The 20,360-nt window shown below is 48.9% G+C and overlaps 5 protein-coding genes across 5 annotated transcripts; 1 reads left to right on the top strand and 4 right to left on the bottom strand.

The window, feature by feature from the left end:
• Positions 1-640: 640 nt before the first annotated feature.
• Positions 641-1,650, bottom strand: F4807DRAFT_367963 (E3 ubiquitin ligase SCF complex, Skp subunit). The gene is made up of 4 exons (XM_047995655.1): positions 1,303-1,650; positions 1,151-1,242; positions 903-1,073; positions 641-837 (listed from the first exon to the last, which is right to left on the bottom strand). The coding sequence occupies exons 1-4, from the start codon at positions 1,376-1,378 to the stop codon at positions 661-663; spliced, it is 516 nt and encodes a 171-aa protein (XP_047856880.1). The 5' UTR covers positions 1,379-1,650; the 3' UTR covers positions 641-660.
• Positions 1,651-2,475: 825 nt separating this feature from the next.
• Positions 2,476-7,358, bottom strand: F4807DRAFT_415715 (uncharacterized protein). The gene is made up of 2 exons (XM_047997069.1): positions 6,398-7,358; positions 2,476-6,322 (listed from the first exon to the last, which is right to left on the bottom strand). The coding sequence occupies exons 1-2, from the start codon at positions 6,708-6,710 to the stop codon at positions 3,033-3,035; spliced, it is 3,603 nt and encodes a 1,200-aa protein (XP_047856881.1). The 5' UTR covers positions 6,711-7,358; the 3' UTR covers positions 2,476-3,032.
• A 2,347-nt stretch (positions 7,359-9,705) lies between these two features.
• F4807DRAFT_415716 (uncharacterized protein) lies at positions 9,706-12,001 on the bottom strand. The gene has a single exon (XM_047997070.1). It carries the CDS (start codon positions 11,699-11,701, stop codon positions 10,220-10,222), a length of 1,482 nt encoding a protein of 493 aa, XP_047856882.1. The 5' UTR covers positions 11,702-12,001; the 3' UTR covers positions 9,706-10,219.
• Positions 12,002-12,954: 953 nt separating this feature from the next.
• Positions 12,955-16,370, top strand: F4807DRAFT_457860 (Golgin subfamily A member 7/ERF4 family-domain-containing protein; the record flags this gene model as incomplete). The annotated part of the gene is made up of 3 exons (XM_048001107.1): positions 12,955-13,014; positions 14,813-16,189; positions 16,245-16,370. 3 exons carry the CDS (start codon positions 12,955-12,957, stop codon positions 16,368-16,370), a joined length of 1,563 nt encoding a protein of 520 aa, XP_047856883.1.
• Positions 16,371-18,032: 1,662 nt separating this feature from the next.
• Positions 18,033-20,189, bottom strand: F4807DRAFT_415720 (pheromone A receptor-domain-containing protein). The gene has a single exon (XM_047997071.1). The coding sequence runs from the start codon at positions 19,659-19,661 to the stop codon at positions 18,342-18,344; it is 1,320 nt and encodes a 439-aa protein (XP_047856884.1). The 5' UTR covers positions 19,662-20,189; the 3' UTR covers positions 18,033-18,341.
• Between the last annotated feature and the right edge of the window lie 171 nt (positions 20,190-20,360).

Raw genomic sequence — 20,360 nt, forward strand, 5'->3', positions numbered from 1 at the left:
ATGTTTATATAGGACTCAAGCCATAAACTACCCCTGAACTATCATCACAGTAGCAAAACCTGTGACAATAGATGCCATGATATGGTAGCAACATTAGTGAATTCAGCCTGGAACTCACATCCAGGATATTTGCTAGGATTCAGTCAGGTTATCTGTAGTTATCGCATGTTGTATAATGGGAACGACTTAAAGAGTTGGCCAGCTTCATGGCACACAAGGTCTGGCTTGAAAATTATTCTAGCAAATTCACAAAGTTCCTATCACATCACTCAACGATGCAATTAAAAATGCAAGAACCAAGTTAACTAGCCATGTCAGCAAGTGCTAATCCGGAACCCTAAAAGACAAACTCGCACGCGTTCCACATTTCTTTCATGTGATTTCCTTATGCAAAGCGAATCCCAGTATTTGGTGTCTACCTATGTAGGCTGGGATAGCAGAGGAAGGGAGTGGTTCATCCTTCGAATACGAAACCACCTCTCCATCCCGATGCTATGTACCATATACCCAGCCCAAGGGAGGAAATTTCCTCGGATCCACCATAATCAGCAAAATAAGACTCTATTCCTACCCCGGAATGTATCGTGGAGTCATGCAAGTCGTGTTCGTGAACGCCGTTGATAAAGCAGAGTTGATAGATACGGCCGTAAGATTGAACATTTATCGGTCCTCGGCCCACTCGTTCTCGCGGCGGATCTGCTCCTCCTCGTCGTGGGTGAAGTCGTTCGTGATATTGAAAGTCTTGCGGATCTCCTCGGGGGACTTGCCCTTGATCATGTTCGCAACGGTCTTGCAGCCCACGTCCAGAAGGGCCTTGATGTCGAGATAGTTGGATGCCTTTAAAAGAGGACCGGGTTAGCAATTGCGTGACAGGCGAACCAACGTATTTCCATTATACATACAAGAATAATCTCGAACAGCATCTCTTGATCAACCTGCATGAACTTCTGGTCCCACTCGTCAATATCGGTGGTCTTCTTGCGGTTGTCCGACTCATCCTCGTTGCTGGCAGGAGGGTCGTTACGGTGGTGTTCACACCACTCGATAACCTTGCGCAAGACAGGCTCGGTTACCTAAAAGTATTTATTAGATTAGCATCGTGTGCTTTCATCGTTGGAGAGTCCATCGTAAACTTATAGGAATATCATACGTTCGGAATAGGGATAGTCTGTCCATCGGCATTAGGACCAAGATCCTCGAGCATGTTCTTGATCAAGAGCGATCGCTCGGCAACAGCCTTCTCTATCTTCAGTGTCAGCAACGTCTTAGATGCAGATGCAGAGATATGAGTGTATTACTTACCGACATCAATCTTAATGTTGTCGTTTGACTGAAGGCGGATATAGTCCGCTGCGGGAGGTGCTTCGGTCTCAACCATTGTGAATGAGTGATCGGGACGAAGTGATGGTCTGTAATTAAGATGAGCGTACGGTCGCAAAAACGCAGCCGCAAGTGTCTATTCTAGTCGCAAGGTTTATGGGAATAGACGATGTAAATGGGGAGTGTGGTATTGCGTGATGTGATGTTGCGGGTGAAGAGTGAGAATGCAAAAGGTAGAGGTAGAAGTTTGAAGTTGAGTGGTAATTGAATGGTTGGTTGGCTATGGCGGAAGGCGGTCGTGGTTTGCCAAAAAGGTAGCTGCAGGATTGGAGGGGCACGCCCAATTCTTAAATAGGCTTAGAGGCAACAGTAGGAGCGGGCACGTCACGATGGGGTACCTTCCAACGGATATTTGTGGGTGTGAATCACTTACCTAAGATATCGTAATTGTCTGTGACGAAGAATAAAAAGAAGAAGAAGGTCTGAGAAGAGTTGGGATGGTTTATGAAGTTTGTGAGATGAAAGAATGAGGTAGACTCGATGCAGCTTCTTATTCTTTTAAAAATGGTGTGAGCAAGAGGCAGAACGACTAAACATTTAAATCTTTACAGGTGGCAACTAACCGCAGCAGCTGGTGGGTCCTAGGCAGCTCTTACTCACACGGAATACCCAGCACGCAGCTGCCTACGACTAATTAAGGTTTTTATGTACAGTCGGAGATAGTTGTTAGGTAGCCTCAACCATGTAGCCACCAATCTAAGGAACAGCCGCAAACGAATAGCAAACCATGTTTATACTACTGAAATCTATGAATCCTGGGATTTCTGGGATTTTTGACCTAGTGAATCGAGGTGGCACAAAGCCAATCCTGCAGTCTACCTTTGTATAAGAGGCATTGGTTAATTACTCTCCGAGTAGGCTGAAAAGGGAATGTATCCATGCATAGAAATCCACCTATTCAGTGGAGTTTATAACAACAAGCAACAGCAACTAAGTTAGGACTATTGCTATATTAGACCTCGTCAAGAATAAGTTCTTCGTCAAGCGCATTGTTGTAATGCCCGTGCCGCGAGACTGCACCGGATTGAATATCACATTGTAGATGGCGTTACTCTCTCTAGGGGGCGTTAGATATGTCCGTTTGATGGATCTTGGTCTACGACAAGTTACGGATGTATTTGATATCGAGACGTGTATAAGTACGTATGTAGACTATTATATGCATACCAAGTTACACAGCGTCCTTGTATCTCAGTTATTCACCCCTTTACCAACAACACGGTTCCGTAAATTCCGTAAAGGCTCGTACTAGAGTCTTGCATTTATTTTGTGCTCCCTCATATGCACGTTCCCTAATTGCCCGGCCAGACCAATTCCCGTTTGCCAACGCCAGTTTTGATTCCTGCAATTACATATTAGAAGATAGGTAGAAGGATAGGTAGGTACTCTAAGGACCGAAAGATGTACCCGCATGTGCCATAATGTACATGATATACCCAGGTAATTTGTATGGAATTATGCAGCAGCAATAAATGTCGTTGCCTCGTTGCTCGGCGGTCGAGATTGTAAGAATGACATAAAAACGAGAGAAAGAAAGGGTATCAAGTTCCACTGCCGCCAACCTAACGCAATATGAAAAGGGACCCATATATCCGCTACCGTAATTTTTTTGTTCATACACGTACGCTTATAGCTTTTGAAACGTGTTCCCATCACTGACCCTTGACATTGCTCTGCATCCTTCTTAAGGCCTCGCGGTGGGCGTCCATGAGATCTCCACGCCGCATCATTTCTTCGAAAGTTCGTTCATTACGCTCTTTCTCCAGGCGTTCAAACTCTCTTCTTTGGGCTTCCTGTTCTCTCTGCGATAGAAGAGCGTTCCGTTGCTGATCAATATTATATTGCACATCGTAGCTTCCATTTCGCTGCCCAGCTATTCCAAGTAACGGGTTCGAAGTAGAGAAAAGTGGTGTTTCCCGACCAGTATTAACCGCGGGTGAAATTGGTGTTCCTGCCCGTAACTCTGCGGCTACGGACTGTCGGAAGCTTGCAAGTTGGGCGTCGCGATGCGCCGGGGATGGGGCTGTAGATCGTCGTTGAGGTTGATGAGAATTAAAATGTGAGTTTTGTGCTGCCACTGGCGGAACTGCTGGTGGATTTGGTCCGGAAGTATAGTTTATTCTCATGGTGCTATTTGGTCTGGGATCGGCCGTAGCCGAAAGCATACTAGTCTGACGGATGAGTTCTTTTCGTTGGCTGAGTGGAAGGTCATCGGGATCCTGAGTAATGAAGGGCGTAGGTGCTGGATGGTTATACTGGAGTTCCATTTGACTAACTGATCGGAGAGGATGCTGTGTATTCTCGGGGATCTGTTGTGATAGTAGTAACGTTGACTGAGATTTGCTGCGCAGGAACATTTCTCGTTTGCCTATTAAGGTCTGGGGGCTAGAATATGATACAACCCCTGGAACAGCAGACTGACTTATACGATGCGAGTCAGGTTCAATAGGTACTGGTGGACTCGGCCTGGAAGCCGGACCAGTGCTATCCTCTGGGGGAGTGTTAACTTGAACATCCATATTCTCGTCGGTATTCTCTTCCAAAATTGGCTGAATCACGTCACCGGACTGTCGACGAGTCTTCCCTCGCCCGTTATGGGCAGTATGCGGTTGCGTACCCATTGTATGACTTGTAATGTCACTGGCCTCTTGAAACGGGGCTGTGGCTTGCGTAGGGGGTGTCATACCCGTTGAAGATGACTTCGACGTGGAGCGATAAACGGGTATATTTGGTGGAGTGTTCGAAACCGAGGAATGCGATCTCACGATAGAGGATATCGGGATGCCGCTCTCGGCTGTTTGTTGAAGTTCTTCGACCATAACTGGGGCAGGGGTCTCTTCCTGCTGCTTCAATGCCTCTGGTTCGGGGTATTCATTTACCTGTAACGTTTCGATCTCAGGCTTCTCTGCATGGCTCAAGTGTTTTGCCCACTCATTTGTGCGATAAGACAGTGCAACACGAGACAAGCTAGATGGGAGACGTTCTTTCGTGAGGCTCGCTGACGATGAAGCTGATGGCGATGCGGATTTAGCAACTTTCGACGTATCAGAAGGAGTTTTCGTCTCCGGGACACTTGTGAGTTTGCTAATCTCATTAGTCTCTGGGGTCTTTCCAGTGTCGTTTGTTGTGCTGCTCCTTTTTGACTTGTCCCCGGCAGGCTCCCCTAAAAAGGGAGGATCCAATATATTCGTCGCGACTGTCTCCGCCGTTGAGTAAGGTCGAGCACTAGGGTGTGCCATAGAGGAATCACCTAGTTTTGGTTCACTTTGTGCCAGTTTTTCCGCCAATTCTGGTTTGATTTCCATGGTCCATCTTGATTCCCTCTCTTCACTCCACTCTAACTTCTCGTCACCGTCATCGCTCATACCGTCAATGGTAGCAGCAATGGAACCTGTATCTTCAGGGGGCATTCGACTTTCGGTTACAAGATCCTGTCGACTTTCGCTCCTTTTTGGCGTTTGCTGTGGAACATCAAATTCCCCAGTCTGAGGCCTGGATTTTTGAGACCTCTGAGAGCGCTGAGACAAACTTCGCAGTAAATTACCCGAACCCACCGATAGTCTATGAGATAAAGACATCCTGGAGGCTCTTTTGCTTAGCGTGATAGATCGCCCATCCTCGTCTGCAAACGTCGCGAAAGATGAGCGATCGCCATCGTCGTTTTCTTCTTCGCCATGCGATTCCGGGACTCTGAAAGGCAATGGTATGATGTCGGGCCCAGTCAAATTCGAGATCCGTTGTGAGTTGTGGGGCGATACTGTAGATACACGTTGACTTTCATCGTCAACCCCAGCCATCCATGCTTTTTCATCAGGCGTCGGTAACGAAGCAGTGTCGGGATCAAGGAGGTCATCTCGTGAAACTCGAATTGTAACCCGGTTCTCTTCACTGTGATTTGGAATGACAAGTCCATTTTCCACCTTTTTTACCTCTTCAGTAGACGCAGCATCATCAGAAGCAGAAAGGTTCGCCATCTCGATTGCGTTCTCAGTTTCGGTATCCGTGGGCGAAACAGGTTGAACTGTAGTCTGGCTGAGACGGCCCTTCTTCTCATTCTCCATTTCCCCAACGCCTGAATCACGGGAAGCTGTAGGGCTCATTGGTGGAGGCATATCGCCGTAAGTTGTTTCCCATTGCCTTCTTTCGCGCTCATTGTCTTCCTCGACTCGCCGTCCGACAACTGCCTCCTCTTCATCGCGCGTTCTTTGAAACTCTGCTCGTTCCTCCGCTCGTTTCTCACGGTGTTGCTGAATCACACGCCATAGTTTGAACTGAGATATCAACCCCAGAATAGTTAATACGACAATTAATGCGATCTCCACTTTTATACCCTTCGTTAAGGGATAGGTATATGCATCGAGCGGGAAGAGTTTGTCGTTCAGGTTCCAAATATAGACCCAGAATTCCTTCAAACCTGCTCTGCTGAAACAATCAATGCCTAAAACTGTAACTGTCGCGCCGGCGAAAGACATTAATCCGATCAAAGCGTATGGCCTGGAATAATGACTGAAGTAAGATGCGAAGCCTACAAGCGTGAAAACAGTGATAAATATCACTTTCCCGGTAGTTGAAGGCAGCAACCCGCCATCGTGCAGGGTTAGCAGCCACATAGCAAGGCAAAAGCCACCCAGTAAACATCCAAGGCCTTCGGTGAGTTCCCTAAAGGCCGTTGCAGCGCCACCAAGGATAAGGCCGGTACATACAGCTGCCACAACATACGCCCCTTGGATCGCATCTGATATAGGTGGGTTCATAACGTAAACGATCAAGACCGTTACACAAAGGCTAGCCAGATATGCCGATGAGAAGAACGTATGCAGCCATGCGTTTTTAATGCCAACTAGAGTGTATACGATGCCAGTCAAGAGCAAAATCGCGCCGGAAACACCCCAACCAGGTGTAAGTTGAGGTGGCAAAGGCAACTCGCCCTGTACAACAGTTGCTTCGGAGAGCAAGTTAGAGCTAACGTTAAGAGGATTGGAAGAGGATTGGAAGAGAGTAATGGTGAGCTACTTACGGTCTTCAACGAAGCTAGCATTGCTCGGATTGTTTCCGTTGATGGCCGAAGGGATCGCAGTTTCTGATGGATCGCTGGTTGTGCTTGTCGAAACCTGAACGGAAGTGGCTGATTCGAACGAACTGGAGGAAGAACTAGAGGTATCTGGTGTAGCTGTCGTTTTCCCGTCTCCATTTTGCGTCGTGCTCGAAGCCTCTGTAGTCGTTGAAGAGGCATCTTGTCTTGGATATGGTCTCAGTTGGCCCGCGGCGACCAAATTCAAGCATATTATTAGATAGAGCACAGCGCAAACGCTGGACCACCTTGGAAGCATTGTGAGAACTTGATGAGACGGTTAGAGGTCGAAGTTATATATCGATCATGCAGCACTCTAAGAAGCACTTGTTCTGTTGGACTTCGCTATCTGCCAAGAGACATAGCTAGGAATCGACTACAACTAAGACAATACCCTTGAAGAACAAGTGCCCAAGGGCTGCTGTTGGGTATGGGGAACTCGAATGGTAGAGCACCAGGGGCGGTGATCGGTAAAAGGACGTCGATTTTCTAGAGATTTCCCTTATCTGAAAAAAATGAGGATATGAAGCCGCGAACGACGTTGGCCTACAGGTAGACTGAGTTCTGGAATGAGGTTTTACGCCCAGAGGCGAACAGAAAAAGAACCAGGGTAAAGCCGCATGCGTCCCGATCGAGGGGCATATAATACCAGAAGATCAAACTTATCAAGGAGCCGCGATCAGACCAGATTCGTCAATAGTAGCCTCTCAGCCTCTTCCTCGTTCATGCAAAAAAGTATTCGGCATGAATACCGAAAGAAGAGACCTGACTATTGGAGTCTAACGGACCGGTGGTAAGGAACAAGAAGAAAAATCATGAGCAGTTTCTGTCAAATTTACCCATCACCTACATAGTACTTTCGAGATCTGCCCACTTACCAGGCTATCGTACCGCGCTTCGGGCTGCTTGGGATGCTTGGTCGCATCTCAACCTGCCAACCGAGCTGAGGGCATGTCTCTAAGATTGCTTTTCGCGCCCAGTAGGCCGCCGCTTGGCAGCACCAGCAGCAGCACCGTTTCTCGGAAGTACCATGTTCAGAGACTAGGCTACTTGGGGCGCATGCTGTGTGATTGATGCGAGTATGACGATTACATGACCACCCAATCGCTTTCTGTGGCCTTCAATGGTGCGTTATGGGACTGGCCGCGGGAGATTAGCAGAGAGGATGAGTGGACATAAGGTACAGCCAGTTGAAGCAGTTCTTAGCAGCTTAGTCGGACTCCGGAAGAAAAGAGTTGCAAGCCTGTAGCCTGTAGCATGTTAACCTGTAACTTCCTTACGTACCTTACGTCTAGCTAGGAAGCTAGCATTGCCAGACAAGGACTAGGGGCAGGACGGGAGCTTATTCCAAACGAGGCAATTAACGGTTAGGGTGGATGTCATCGATTGGCCAATGTGATGTGTGATTGGTAACCCGGTTCTTTTTACCCCTGACTACCGGTAAACCTTACTGCATTTTGAGTCTTTGACCCTCCTTTACCACAAGGGCTATCCACTTCAGCCGTACCCAGGTACCACGACTTAGTTCCTCTTTTAGTCTTTTACAAGCCCTATGGATCCTACGAATCGTCGATTTGAGGATAAGGCTTAACTTTTAGCATGAGGCTAAACTATAGCTAAACCTCACGATAGATGAATTGCGTAGGAAACTAGCATATCAATATATCGTCTAGTTCGCGCGATTCTCCATGGTAGCACATATGTATGTGACAGACCAATCACTTATCCCCGGACGCCATATGTATGAAAATCTCGGCGACGAGGCGCAACACGTGCAATCAAATCAATAGTTTGGCTCACATTTGTCAAATTCCAAGCCACTTTCACAATCTGAGCAAGGTATCAGATCGGTTTCCCCTAGAAGAACGGACCGGTGAAAAGCAATTTGCTTCTAAGAGTTCCAATGTCCTGGTCTCGAGAAAATCTTACCTGCTTACCTAGCGGTCCACCTACCTAGGCCGTCTGGCCGTCTCGCTCACGATCGCTCATCTGGCATTGGTTGCTGATCCCGCATCCAGCCAACGCTGCGTACGACGCTGCAACAAGGGTAAGTACAGTAGGTATAACGGATTCTCAACAGGAACCAGCACAGCAGCAGAAGCAGGACAGGTCACACATTCAGCATGACTGTACGTGTGTTTCGGGCTCTGTCGGATGGTAGCCCAATTGATGATCGCCAGCTCACCGACTTAGACATCTCGATTGACCAAACCGAAGAGTTGGCGGTCTGATAACGATCTATTCTTCAACTTTCAACCATGAGAATAGGTAAAAGGGACGATGGTTGGGAATCATCCTCAGTTGAGACCACAAATTTTCACGCGCTATGGACGAACGAAATATCGAAGTGACGCGTATTCAGAAACCCAAAGGAGTTAAATTACACTCGAGTGTACCCCACCACTCTTGCTCGCAAGCTTCTAATTAGTAGAAGGACGAACCGTGCAGTAGCGAGAACGCCTCGTCCGCGCTTCCCGCGTCGCAAAGGAGGGTAGCAGCGGCGGGATCTCGCTCATCTCGTCGATATCTGATGGAACGTTTATTCACCCCCCATCACGAGATTAATGACTTGCCTTTCTCGCCCTCTTCGCCTTACGAAGTTTGCTCTCAAAAGTGGTACGGCGTAGTGCGACGCCGGAAAGGCGCATCTATGAGGAAAAAAACCTCAACGTCCGGTAGTGTAATTGGAAATAAAACCTTCCACGCAGGTCGCACGTGCGAGAATAGGACGATAACGCATCCGTATTCACACTAATCAAACTATCCCTGTAAATGTGGAAGTTGGACAAGATCTAGATTGCACGATTTTTACCAGCCTACGCTATGCTGTCTCAACAATAATCCCCCTGCGTATAGGCAGATGGGTTATTAAAGAGGTTGATTATTGATGTATGTCAGATATCCAATATTATCATATCCCACACTCGCATATACAGCAAAGTAAGAGAGCGCGAAGTCGATAAAATCCGACTTCGTACAAGGTTCTTTCCGGTTGGCCAAGGGCCGAACCCATAGGTTCGTCCATCTAATCCACCTACCTAGTAGGTAGTTTAGTCTATGTCGTACCCGGATTCAGGAACCGGTGGACCCAAGAGCTCCCAACTACCGCATGCGTGCCTGGAACTTACGGCAGCAGCAGCCTTAATAAATTGGCGAAAGTTCGAAATCTTGGCAACCTGGCAACTTGGCTATACCCGCCGTCATCGAAGATGGGAAGAAAATTGTGATGCGCAAGGCTATTCCAAACTTTTCGTCACGAAAGCTACAACCTTCCCCGCATCATGACGTTGTTGGAGTAAGTAGGCGTAGACATTCAGATATCGTAGTAGGTATCTGACGTGTTTCTCAATATTTCATGTATGAGATGTGCAGGGCTGCAGGGGAACATTTTGTAATTCGATGGCCTATCCCCATATCCCCCATATTCTTAAGTTATCCTTGACCGGTCCGCCGGTCTATGCACTGTGATCAATGCCTACAACTTCACAATTTTAAAAGAGGGAATTTCAAATCAGTATGTTAGGTAACTATAATTGCCTTACGTAAAAAAAGGTTCCTAAATGAGTTGTGAGCTAAACAAACTCTCGCCATCGAGTTGTGTTGAGCGGTGACCAAAACTCCATTTTGATAACCCGCCTCCTGTGATCGCCATCGTGCCGTACTTGCTCGTTCCTACCGAAAAGCCCGCCAGCCCGCCATCACCAAAGTACCTAAACTCCTCGTCTCATATCCTTCATCTCATACAGATAAGCAGACGCGCCTATACTCTCATCTCCTAGACATACGTGTAGGAACACGATCAAGGCCATTTCTGCCCTGAGCAAGCGTTTTCCCAGTTCGGGTAGACCTGTGTGTCCTTTCAGGCGTAGACCTGCTCTTACGACCGAGTAGAGTCGACACTGTCCGGAAAGGAAAGGTAGATACAGCTACTAACGCTTGGACTGGTAACATGACTACCGTCATTGTTTTCTTAATGAACCAAGTCCAAAAGCTCCATTGAGAGTTGCTATTCTTGGCCGCGACGGCAGCAAGTGCAATGGCGTCATTGAGTCTATGATCCACATATTCGACCCTGTTGTCGGTTTGGCATGCGAGTAAAGTGAGCTTCTTTTCATATCGTCGCATAGCTCGAGATAAAGCATCTAGCTCGGGCTGTACGCTACTACGAAATTCCTGAGCCACGGTTGCCTCGATCAATTTTTGTTGCGGCGGCTCAAGTCGCATGTCGACGCTCGATGTAGCATCACCAGCAACTCCACGTGTTTCTAACTCATTCAGTCTCGATGAAAGTTCTTGTAACTGCTCCATTGTGACGGTCTGCTTTTCGTAGGGATTCTTCGCTACAATTTGTTGAACCCGTAAAGTACGATTTTGAAGCATTCTGATTAAGTGCGAGACAGGCCGGATCTCGGCAGCACAAAGAAAAATGGTGAGGTTATAATCGGATACCAGTCCTTCAGAAGGCCTTGATAGCTGTCCACGAATAGTGTGTAAAAGGTAGGCTCCTAGCATAGGAAAGATGAAACACCAAGCCAAAGCAGCTATTTCGTGCAGGTATAATTCGCTCAGAGCCGCCGCTTGCCTCTCTTTCCATTGTTGAGTCCGTCGGTCAGATGGTTTCTGAGTCACTACCTCGGGCTCAGTCTGTTTCTCTGTTTCCTCGGGGACATTATCCAGAGTTGTTCTCTCGGTGGTTGGTGATAAAGGCTCAATGTCGCTGTCAGACTCAAATACCGATTCCGTCATAATCTCGTCCTTAATGATACGCACTTCTTGCGCGGAGTGATACCAGTCCCATGGTTGCGTGACGGACCAGTGGAGAAATACAGCCGCTAAGCTTAGCAGTATTAAGTCGGTGAAGAAAGCGCTTCCATTTTCAAAAAATATGCCGGCCAAGGCAGGCAACAGGGCTAGCGTGAGTGGGACATAGATGAAGGGTGATTGATCCGTCGTTTTTGATGACTTGCTCGGGTTCAGTAGTTCATCCGCACTTGTTTCGAGATCCCTCCTCGCATCACCTAGACTAAAATCCGAGTATGTAGAGCTACGCCTTCGAACGTCCGGGAAGCCATCCTCGCCGGATGGGGAACCGGGATTCAAGGTGGAGCGGCGGCGTAAAGCGGAGGGTTGGCCGACGGTCGTAGCTCGACGTAAACTATGTCCCGGCGGCGCATTACCGTTTATAGAGGATTGCCGGGCGGGGACATTGTTTGCTGACGTCGAGGCCGATGCGAAGCTTTCGTCAGCCATGACGAGGGTCCACGAAGCTTCCCACTACATGGGGTCACGGGCCACAACCCCAGCGCGCGTTGACAATGCTGTTCCAGACAAAATAGGTAAGGAAATAAAATGGGTAGGATGGGATGAAATGATTTCCCAAGCCCATAGGGCTATGCGATGATTAGTTCGATGCTGGAAAAGGTTTCGTTGAAGATGGAAAGTGGTATGCTATGCCGTAAGGCATGCGACGGACAGGGATAACCAGATCAGAAATGCCCAGATCCAGGTGGCCGGATGAGGTCATTGTCTGGTGCTTTTTAGAGCAGTAAGGGAGTCCGAGCTTTCCCAAGTCCAGCCAATTCAGCTCTCCACGCCTGCCTTAACTGTATTGCCCTCATTGTGTCACCAATTACAATCATCGGTGCATACAGAATACCGGGTCTTTGTTTCCATATTGGTTTTCTTCACTTACTTGCAGCGTACATGAACTCCGTTAAGGGCACCAACGCAGCATAATTTCGAACAGAAAAGGGAGTTTGGTATGCAGGTTGAATATCTTACCTAACATACTCACCTAGGTACTTACAATGTAAGATCTACCTATGCCTGTGGCCTAAATAAGTTATATGCACGGATCTTGACATCATGGCATATTCGTGTGACGGCGTGGCGCCTTCAATGTTCCGACACCGACGTTTCTTCGACTCTATCAAGAGTAAATCAAATCCACGCTGAAGCCGAATATACCGAAAGTCATCCCTTTTTAGACCTAGAATGTCATGTTTAGGTCTAAACCTCATGATGTGTATATTTTAAGACAAGCCTCGTTTCTAGTTGTACCTCTAAAATCGGGCCTTACTCTTTTGACTTCGTTCCCGATCTCCCTGTAGATGGGCGAGCACAGACTGGGACCGAAATTCCGAGGGGAAAAGCAAGATCTAGTTCCAAAGAATCGTGTTTCGTCCGTTCCTGGACCGCGGATATTCTACGCTCGAACCATAATGTCAAAGCGTCTCAGGTAAAAAAAAACCACCTGATTTTAGTTAAAAAAAAAAAAAAAAAACATCTAGCGAGGGCTGATTTCTAAAGCTGGCTGAGTGCAAGAAGGTATTAAAAGACGGGCCAGGCCGTGTTTGTCAAGGGCTGGACGGCGATTGAATTTTCTAGAAAACCATCCCCGGATATCACGAACATTAATAATGCCGAGCCGCTCATTAGAAGGCTCATTAATGTCCTCGTGTTAGTGCTATTTCGAGGTAGTAGCCAAGGGTATGTTCGCCAAAATGTCCACTAAGTCAAATGGTATCTTGCCGGGGCTGTGGAGATTGAGCATTATGCCCTTGGTATGTTTCCGCTGTTTTCAGATCCTTGAGCTATGACCATCACATCTACCCAATACAATAGATGTAACGACAGTGCGGCATTCCCGACGTATCAGGCAATAGAAGGCCAAAATTATTGAACAATAAGGCGAATTCTCGTTGATTTTGCTGTCACGTCATATTATGTTAGTACGCTTCGTTGCTACGCTCCTATCGCTAAATTGCTGTCTCCGTACGGCAACATGCCTGTAAGTCATCACAGCCTCTGAAATGAGAGCTGAAATGGATCTTTTCTTGAAAAGACAAGGCTGGGCAAAAGTTTTCGACCCATACAGTCGGGTCCTCCTACACTATGTGCGTAAAGGCGGTCTTGAAAAAAGCCCCCAGATAGACCAGACAGACCAGGTTCAGAGCAATAGACTCGCTACTTGTGTGACACCGCCAGAGCCCGTGAGTGGGACGTTAGGTGACGAGGATGCCCCTGAATAACTTCCAACCGTGGCACTCCAAGCTGAGCTGGGCTTTGATAGGCAATGGCAGGTTTAAGAAGAAAAAAATGATCCGCAAAATAAAGCAATTTAAAGCCTTGTTCTTTTCTTAGTAGCTGACTCGTCAATATTTTGGGGCTATCTAGGTACGCAAGGACACCATATGACGAAAAAGAAGTACCATTTCTGTCGCATATATGTCTTCTGGAGTTTGTCTGGGCAGCCCGGGCTTTTCTCTGTCGTACTAATCTAGCTGATTTGTGCTCTCGATTTTTCTTTATTTTTTTCCCATCCTCAATCAATGCCAGACTTACAACTGTAAGCTCGAGGCAGATTCTCTACCGAAATCCCTCCTCAAGGCAAAACGACAAGTGCGGCGTTTGCAGCGAATCAGTGTTTCGACAGCCAAATTTGACAGCAATCAGAAGAATGATGACACCCCTTCGAAGATATTAAAAGAAAAAGACCACGCAACCAAGCTGGCGGCCCCCAAGAAAAAGCAGCATTTGTCGATATATAACACCTAGGGAACCTCGCGTTGGATCAGAACGAAACAGAGGATGAGAATTGTTGTTGACATTTCGAAGTCTCAACAATTACTAATATTTTCCGGTTGCTAGAGAGAACTTGGAACTTGGAAAGCTTGGACTTTGAATGCCTTGGAAGAGTGGGTGAAGTACGTGCTACACTATTGGTATCCATGCGATTACATGCACATGCAATTTTGAATACCACATTCCTATAACTTACGACAGCCGTTAAAAGCCGCCGAGGAACCGTCAACCAGCTGGTGGCCCTTTCCCCTTTAGGCCTGGGCTAGCCTAGGCCAGCATGATCAGAACCAAAACCCCCCTGTGGTTGCCCCCATTAGCGCTGGAAGCCCCGAATTATTGCCAGTACCAGCACCAGCCACTTACAACACTGGTGTCACGACCCCCGTCTCCATCAGAATCCTCAGTCGCTCCTATTCCTTTTTGTCGCGTTCGTCTTTGTCATACACGACCACAACCGCATCGACCATATTGTCAGCCTCCATCGCGATATCCGCCATCCGAGGTTCCATACAACAGAGTTAGAGTTAAAGTTACAGCGGAGGGAGAAGGGGAGGAAACTTCACTAACTTGGCTGTTATTGTCGTTTTTCTTACTATTAAGATTTGACTTTGAAAGATCTGGAGTTTCTCCAATTGTCAATCCGGCCGTTGAACCGGCCATTTCAGATTACTTTTATTTCAAACGGCTTCTCACGCAGAACGTCGCCCTGCGAACCTGTCACCAGCCGCCCTAGATGCACAGCAAGCGGATAACACCGTTAACTCACCTTCTCAGCAGCCTGAGTATCCTACCGTCTTAGCCCCAAGACCTGGCGGAGCAACTGGAGCCACTACTCACCAGCGACAACAATCTGGCAATCGAAGAAATTTGTTAGCGGCAACAACACCTAGACCCTACGACTATATTCCTCAAACCCCCTTTCGCAACCGTGCGGCCACCACAACTACTAATACAAACAACAACAACCTTAACTCTCTTTATCGTATACATCGTCGATTTGGCCCCGGCCGTCTTTGGAATCCTACTAATTCAACCCCAAGAGTCTTAACTTCTCGACCGCAACGAACAGCACGGCCGTCCCAGCCATCCCGCAAACGTCGCCCATCCACGCCTCCGCCTCCTTCTGTGCCTGTCAACAACCCTACCATTCAAGTCTCGTCGGATGCGAACGAGGCTATAGGTTTTGGAGCAGGCGATTATCCGCTTCTTCCTCTGCCCGAGCAATCAAAGCGAGCCAGCCTATCCATCGAGGGTAGGACAAGTGGAGATAAGAGGATAAGTCTTCCTGCGTCGTTTCGGCACTCCTACGACGGCAAGCGCACTTCCAATCCTCCAGCCCTGCAGGAAACTGAAGCTGGCCCGTCGGAACCTGCACCCAAGGCCGAAAAGTCCATAACCACCGGACTGAGGAAGCGCGGCCAAAGCGTCACAAAACGGGCGCGAGCGATAAGCTTCGGGCTCGTTCGAGCCGAAACTTCTGAAACTTCACCTAAGAAGATTGACAAGGGAAAGGGAAAGGCCGTCATGCCGCAGGTGGAGAATGACGATCCCGTGAGATCATTTTCTAAAGATCTTGAGAGAGGACCCTCTGTCCTAAGTCGCCGGCATAATGGATCGAATTTGTCATTGCCAGGTGGCATTGGCTCGGCCATATCCTCAACGAACTCCTCTATTATGGGCGATCCTGACCAACCGGACCTAGGCGAAGAATGGGGTCCTCAGCATCCGTGTTATCCACACCTTAATCCTCACGTGCCCATAAATTCCCCAGAGTATGCGAATACGCGGATTATACGGATTCGAAGAGATTGGTTACTTGAGGGAGATTTGGCACCTGCGTTTTCCAACCTCTACCCCGAGATACTGGATCCTGCAGGTGTGTCGGAACAAGAGTTCCGCCGAGTCATCGAAAAGCTCAATGGAGAGCTAATACCTATATTTAACCCTTATAACTGGAGAAACATTCTAGATGGCATATTAGGTCTGCTTACCGGATGGATATGGGACGACCTTGGCTTTACATATGTCAAAACAAGGCTGCGTCGCTTGGATGCGTGGATCGATAAATGGAATGTGGAGATGGAGAAAACAGGTTCAGACGAGAACGCTATTCCTCCTAGGATCATTCCATTGAGGCGTACGGGTTACATGAATGTAGGTGATCATCCTTCGGTCTGTAGAGCTTCAAGACGTCCTAACCTCTCCTTAGCTCGACTTTCAAATCTCGGATCCCGAAATCGCACCTGCGTCGACGGAGCCATCGGGCTCAAGATCAGGTCCAAATATGACCGAATTCAAGCCAGAAATGTCGCCAGAATCTCCTACTGAAGCATAACGACCACCGTTCTTATATTTGTGTTCATCTTTTGTACAAATTCTTCCTTTTTTCACTTCATAAACCACTTTAATCGCACTCGACTGTCGTCCCGGGCTGTACGAATTACGAAGATACCCCAGCATTATCACACATAGCACCACCATTATTTCTCATAATTTTGTATCTATTTAACGGAGCTGTGTCTCTATATTTTCCGGCCTTTAACGCTTATCGGAGTCGCCAGCTTAATCTTATGGCAACGGCGTGGCGTTTCAGGCGTATCAATGTGATTGATTTCACGAATGTTCAATTGGCTCGAAGATTTAGGTAAACAGGACATGATTGTTCTTGAAGGACTCGAGATTGACAGGCCGGGCACCGCTTGTATGTTATCACTCGCGAGGATTAAGCATCGAGACATCTCGCCCGCGAGGGCACTATTACGATCGACATAGGTATTGAGATAAAACCATTGTCTGCTGTCAATAATAATTTAAACAGTATAATTACCCTCGTACGAACTCGGATATGTGTTATGTTTCTTTGGTGTCAATTAAGCAAAATGTCGACCAGTCAAGCGAAGCCAGCAGGTTACAGTTGTTCCTCGACAGTCATTCGAGGTATAGCAAGCAAGTATTCAACAAAACCAACACCCAGGGCTTCGTATCTTCAATTGTCTGCACAATCTTCCTTCTGACATGAAAGCACCCGTTCACTTCGAAGTTGATCACCCCTTTAACTCCGCAACGCCACATTCCTCCCCTCAACACGATATCGGATTACAAACCTGCCAAGGCACAACTCGTCCACCATATCTCTCATTCCTCTCTCAATATTCTCCTCGTCATCAATTAACTCTTACGCATCAGAATAATCGGAATCGTAATACTCCGCCGATTTGACGCCCTCAGCCTTCACCTCGTCCACAGTTCGCGGCGTGCTTATGCCTCGGCCGCGTAAGGCGCCCATGTTATACGGTCGTCGCGGACTTCGACCAACTTGACCCTGTCCAAGGCTCTGGCTGCGGTTCACCTGGGCTCGACCTTCTAGAGTCTGACCCTGACCCTGGCTCTGGCTCTGGGACCGGTGCGGATGAGGGGGCTGCGTCTGGGTCTGGGTAAGCGGATTGCTCCCCGCGATCACGACGCGCACGTACCCGTCCTCCGAAGAGTGCGCGGCGCTCGTGGCCGCGCTGGCGCTGGCCACCAGGTCCCTGGCGCGGACGGCCGACGCCGTCGACGAGGTCAGGGCGCCGGACCCGCCGTCGCCGCCGAGAGCGAAGGAGATGGAGCCGTATGATGAGGGGCGGTGGAAGGACTCGGCTTCTAGCACGGAGCTCAGCTGCACGGCGTCGCGCGAGCGCGCGTGGCGCAGGGAGTAGATGGAGCGCTGCGAGTCGAGCGTCGCGGTTCCTGGCGACCCGGCGTCCGCGACGCGGTGGAGGGGGCTTAGGGATGGTTGGCTGAGGATCGGGATTCGGTCTGTGGCTGAGGAGGTTGAGCGCATGCGGTTGGTGCGGTGAGGTTGGGCGCATGGCGCGGGCTTGGTTAGGGATGTGGAGGTGGGCGTGGGACGCTGGTCGTTGCTGCTGCTGCCGCGGCGGCGGCGGGTGTCGTGGCGTTGTAACTGTTGTGTCGGGTCTTGGGTGGTGTGTGGGAGGGCGGGCGCGGGGGTTTGAAGCGCGGGAGAGTTATGGCGCAGGTTGGCGAGAGAGGAGGTGCGTGGTGGGATCAAGGTCTCGACTACTTTGCCATCGAGCGGGCTGGAAGTGTTGCTAAATAATAGCGGCAAGTCGGTCTCAGGGGAGGTCTCGCAGCGCGGTGGCGGGGGTACGGATAAGAGAGGCGTTTTGCCTGTCGATGGCCCGGTCGTGGTTCCGGTGTTCTGGGCGCTGTAGAATGCGTCGATACGGCGGATTCTGCGAATTTTTGATCGTTAGTTGGCTGCTCTGACAAGAGTGGTTTCCCCGTGTAGGGAGTCGTGGGATACTTACCGATCAGTGTCGATAGGCTCAGGCTTTCTTCTGCTCTCCCTTCTTCGGTTCGGCTGGTTGGTTAACTCGATCCAGCTACCTCTCGCACAATCGGGGTGGTTATCGCTTTGGAAGAATATGTCCGGGTTGTTGTGCGGTCTCTTGCGTCTTAAGGATAGACGTCCCAGGCCTAGCGCCATTGCGTATCGACGATACATGCCGAGACCGTCCTTGGTGGTGCCGAAGAAACCTACGATAACGATCGTCGTCGAGATTGCGATCCACGGTTGGTTCATCTCTATCGTCGAGAGCAGCCACGATGGTATAAACAGGATTGCGTCCCACGGATACGAATTATCTCCCCAATGGATTCGGGTGTAGCTGTACGACTCAAGGTCTCCAATATTTCGGAAGTTTTCTACTGTGAGGTAGAGAGACACAGGTAGATACACGATAAGAATGGCCACTGACATGGCGTACAGTCGATTACGTATCCCTGTCGCGCGCGCGATGGCGGTCTCGTTGGACTTAAGCACTTCCAGCGTGTTCTTCGATATGGCGCGGAAGCGCTTCCAGGTCAGAACTGCGAGGGTCGTTAGCGTCCTTTCCACTAAACATCCATATATACCTAGTGTATATATACGTAATTGTTTAAAATCAAGAGTCGTAGACTTACCAGCATAAGGAACAGAAGCCAGTACGTAGATCGTGGGTGGAGCATCGTACACAACAAATCGAGGCCAGCTATCGTCGAACGAGACCATACAACCGATGAGCGTACCGATATTGTAGCGCTGTACGATATCGAACCATGTGAAGATCAGCTGGATGAGCGCCGGTGGGAAGATGATGGCGGCCTGAAGCAAAGCTCTCATCTTGTGCTCCTTGCGTGTGAGCTGCGATGCTCGCGTTAGCTTGACCTGCTCGGCCAACTGCCTAATAATAGCAAGGATGGCGCCGGCGTAGACGGTCTGCAGCGGTACCCACACGTACACCTCGACGTCGCAGAGGCCGGTGCCGATCCACCAGCGGTCCCAGTTGTCGCTGTTCCAGATCAGCGAGTTGAGGACGGTGATCAGGTTCATGATGGCCACATCGATGATCAGCACGACGGCCGCGAAGTCGCCGTTGCGCAAGAGGAGGCGGAAGGGCACCCAGCAGAGCGCGGTGCCGACGATGGCGAGGATCACGCGGAAGGCGAGGTTGGCGGTCAGGCTGGGGTTAGGCGCGAAGCGGAGGTCGTTGGACGATGCATTCGCTTGGGCCGGGGCTGCCGTCGCCGCTCTCGCGAGGAGAGCGGTGATGATGGCTATTACCTTGGTGATGATGGGAGACATTGCGCTGCTAGGCTAGCATGCCGCCAGCTGCTGCGCAAATATCACCGTGATGATGAGAGGTTTGGGAATGGAAATAATTGAATTTTACTACACCAAACCCATGAGTTACCTTGAATCTAGTGCTGTTCGTTAGATTCATATACTTTGGAAAAGTAAAAAATGGGGAATGGAAATAGGTTGGAGTAGTGATACCTACAAACCAGATTGACGCTGGGGTCAAGCTTTTGGTGTTGAATGAGATGAAATTCGAATGACTGGGAGATGATTGAGAGGTGACGTGTCCAAGTAAACATTTACGTTTGGTCTCAAGGACTCAAAGGGTCTTACATATGCTAAAGGTCGACGGGCGAGGGCATCCGACGTTCATATCGGTTCCGCGTAGCCAAAGTTTCGACGTGGTTGGCGGTCTCTCGGAGTGACGGGTAAGATGAGCCAAGTCAAGCATTGTTGGAGATTGACTGTAGATAGCTGATCCTTAGAAGAGAGCTATAGGTCTTCTATGCAAATGAAGACTTAAAAATAAATGCCAGTGAGGCTTTGGAAAAGGGCTTCTTTCAAGGGAATTGAATGTTAGTGTCCCGAGGAGCACTTGTTAGTTATAACCAGTCCCCCTTTATTATCGGCTCGGAGATTCAATCCATAAATACATCACCCAGGGCTGTAAAAATTCAGCCTGAAGCCTGCATAGCTTTCTTAATC

This window comes from Annulohypoxylon truncatum (assembly GCF_022578515.1).
Source record: "Annulohypoxylon truncatum strain CBS 140777 unplaced genomic scaffold F4807scaffold_7, whole genome shotgun sequence".
Taxonomy (NCBI): Eukaryota; Fungi; Ascomycota; class Sordariomycetes; order Xylariales; family Hypoxylaceae; genus Annulohypoxylon; species Annulohypoxylon truncatum.

Excerpts from the sequence above, each read along its gene's own strand:
- F4807DRAFT_367963 (XM_047995655.1), bottom strand. The coding sequence starts at position 1,378 with ATGGTTGAGACCGAAGCACCTCCCGCAGCGGACTATATCCGCCTTCAG. Across the intron at positions 1,243-1,302 it reads CAACATTAAGATTGATGTCG|AGAAGGCTGTTGCCGAGCGA; the intron begins GTAAGTAATACA and ends CACTGAAGATAG. Across the intron at positions 1,074-1,150 it reads AGACTATCCCTATTCCGAAC|GTAACCGAGCCTGTCTTGCG; the intron begins GTATGATATTCC and ends AAATACTTTTAG.
- F4807DRAFT_415716 (XM_047997070.1), bottom strand. The coding sequence starts at position 11,701 with ATGGCTGACGAAAGCTTCGCATCGGCCTCGACGTCAGCAAACAATGTC.
- F4807DRAFT_415720 (XM_047997071.1), bottom strand. The coding sequence starts at position 19,661 with ATGTCTCCCATCATCACCAAGGTAATAGCCATCATCACCGCTCTCCTC.
- F4807DRAFT_415715 (XM_047997069.1), bottom strand. The coding sequence starts at position 6,710 with ATGCTTCCAAGGTGGTCCAGCGTTTGCGCTGTGCTCTATCTAATAATA. Across the intron at positions 6,323-6,397 it reads TGCTAGCTTCGTTGAAGACC|CAACTGTTGTACAGGGCGAG; the intron begins GTAAGTAGCTCA and ends TGCTCTCCGAAG.